An 865-nucleotide genomic window follows, 5' to 3' on the forward strand; every position below is an offset into this window, starting at 1 on the left:
TTTTTCATTTCGAATATTATAAGCATGGCTTTTTTAAAACAAATCAAATTATTTCTCCATTCTACGAACTACCTACGATTTGAGCCAACAATAAAGTATAATAAATTATTTTCGTCTGGAGCTTTTCTTGCATCTAATGGTATGATTTTTTAATATCTTATTCAATTATTCATGTCTTTATTGATACAAGTGAATGTTACTTGTTAGAAATGTCAAATGTGTAATACAGCATTTAAGCATAGATAATAATATATAATATAAATAAAATAAAAAAGGTGGGTAATTGGATGTCGCTCTGCTGTACAGTAGGTTACAAGTGGATCACTGTATAATGGTTGGTATTAAATTTGAATTCAATGATATAATATCATTGTATAAGAAAAACGATTCTGAGCGGAGACGGTATGTCAGTCTAGGTATAAGACATAATATTATATTATAGTCTATAGTATTTAAAAAAAATTAACCTATAATAGGTACATATAATAAATTCCAAATTAATCATATCATAATATCTATTAGGTACTTATGACGCGATATACATCAACAAAAAACCGTGGTACTATCATAGATATATAATAGTATACTTTAGAAGTTTCAAGTACCCACGAATAATATTATACAATCACAACAAAATAACTAAAATAGTTATCCTAGGTTTTTAATATGTAATTTCGTCCAAATTTGTACTTAAAATGACTATAAAAATAAACTGTTTAAATGTATATTTTAGATTTTTTGGTAACAGAATTAATTACTTACATGGAATCTTGTTTTAAATTTTTAATTCTTAGATACAAAAATTGAACATTTTATAAATTTTTAAGTACAAAATAATTTTTCAAATTAAAATTTGATAAATTTT

General features: G+C 23.7%; 1 protein-coding gene across 1 annotated transcript in view; it reads left to right on the forward strand.

Annotated features, from left to right (window-relative positions):
- Nucleotides 1–6: 6 nt before the first annotated feature.
- Nucleotides 7–865, forward strand: part of LOC100160867 (probable enoyl-CoA hydratase, mitochondrial) — a 9,114-nt gene continuing 8,255 nt past the window's right edge. The window contains exon 1 of the mRNA XM_001943765.4: nt 7–139. Coding sequence (XP_001943800.2) covers nt 25–139 — 115 coding nt within the window. The 5' untranslated portion in view covers nt 7–24. The remainder of the gene's footprint in view (nt 140–865) is intronic.

The sequence above is a fragment of the Acyrthosiphon pisum genome, chromosome A2, assembly GCF_005508785.2.
Source record: "Acyrthosiphon pisum isolate AL4f chromosome A2, pea_aphid_22Mar2018_4r6ur, whole genome shotgun sequence".
NCBI classification, from domain to species: Eukaryota; Metazoa; Arthropoda; class Insecta; order Hemiptera; family Aphididae; genus Acyrthosiphon; species Acyrthosiphon pisum.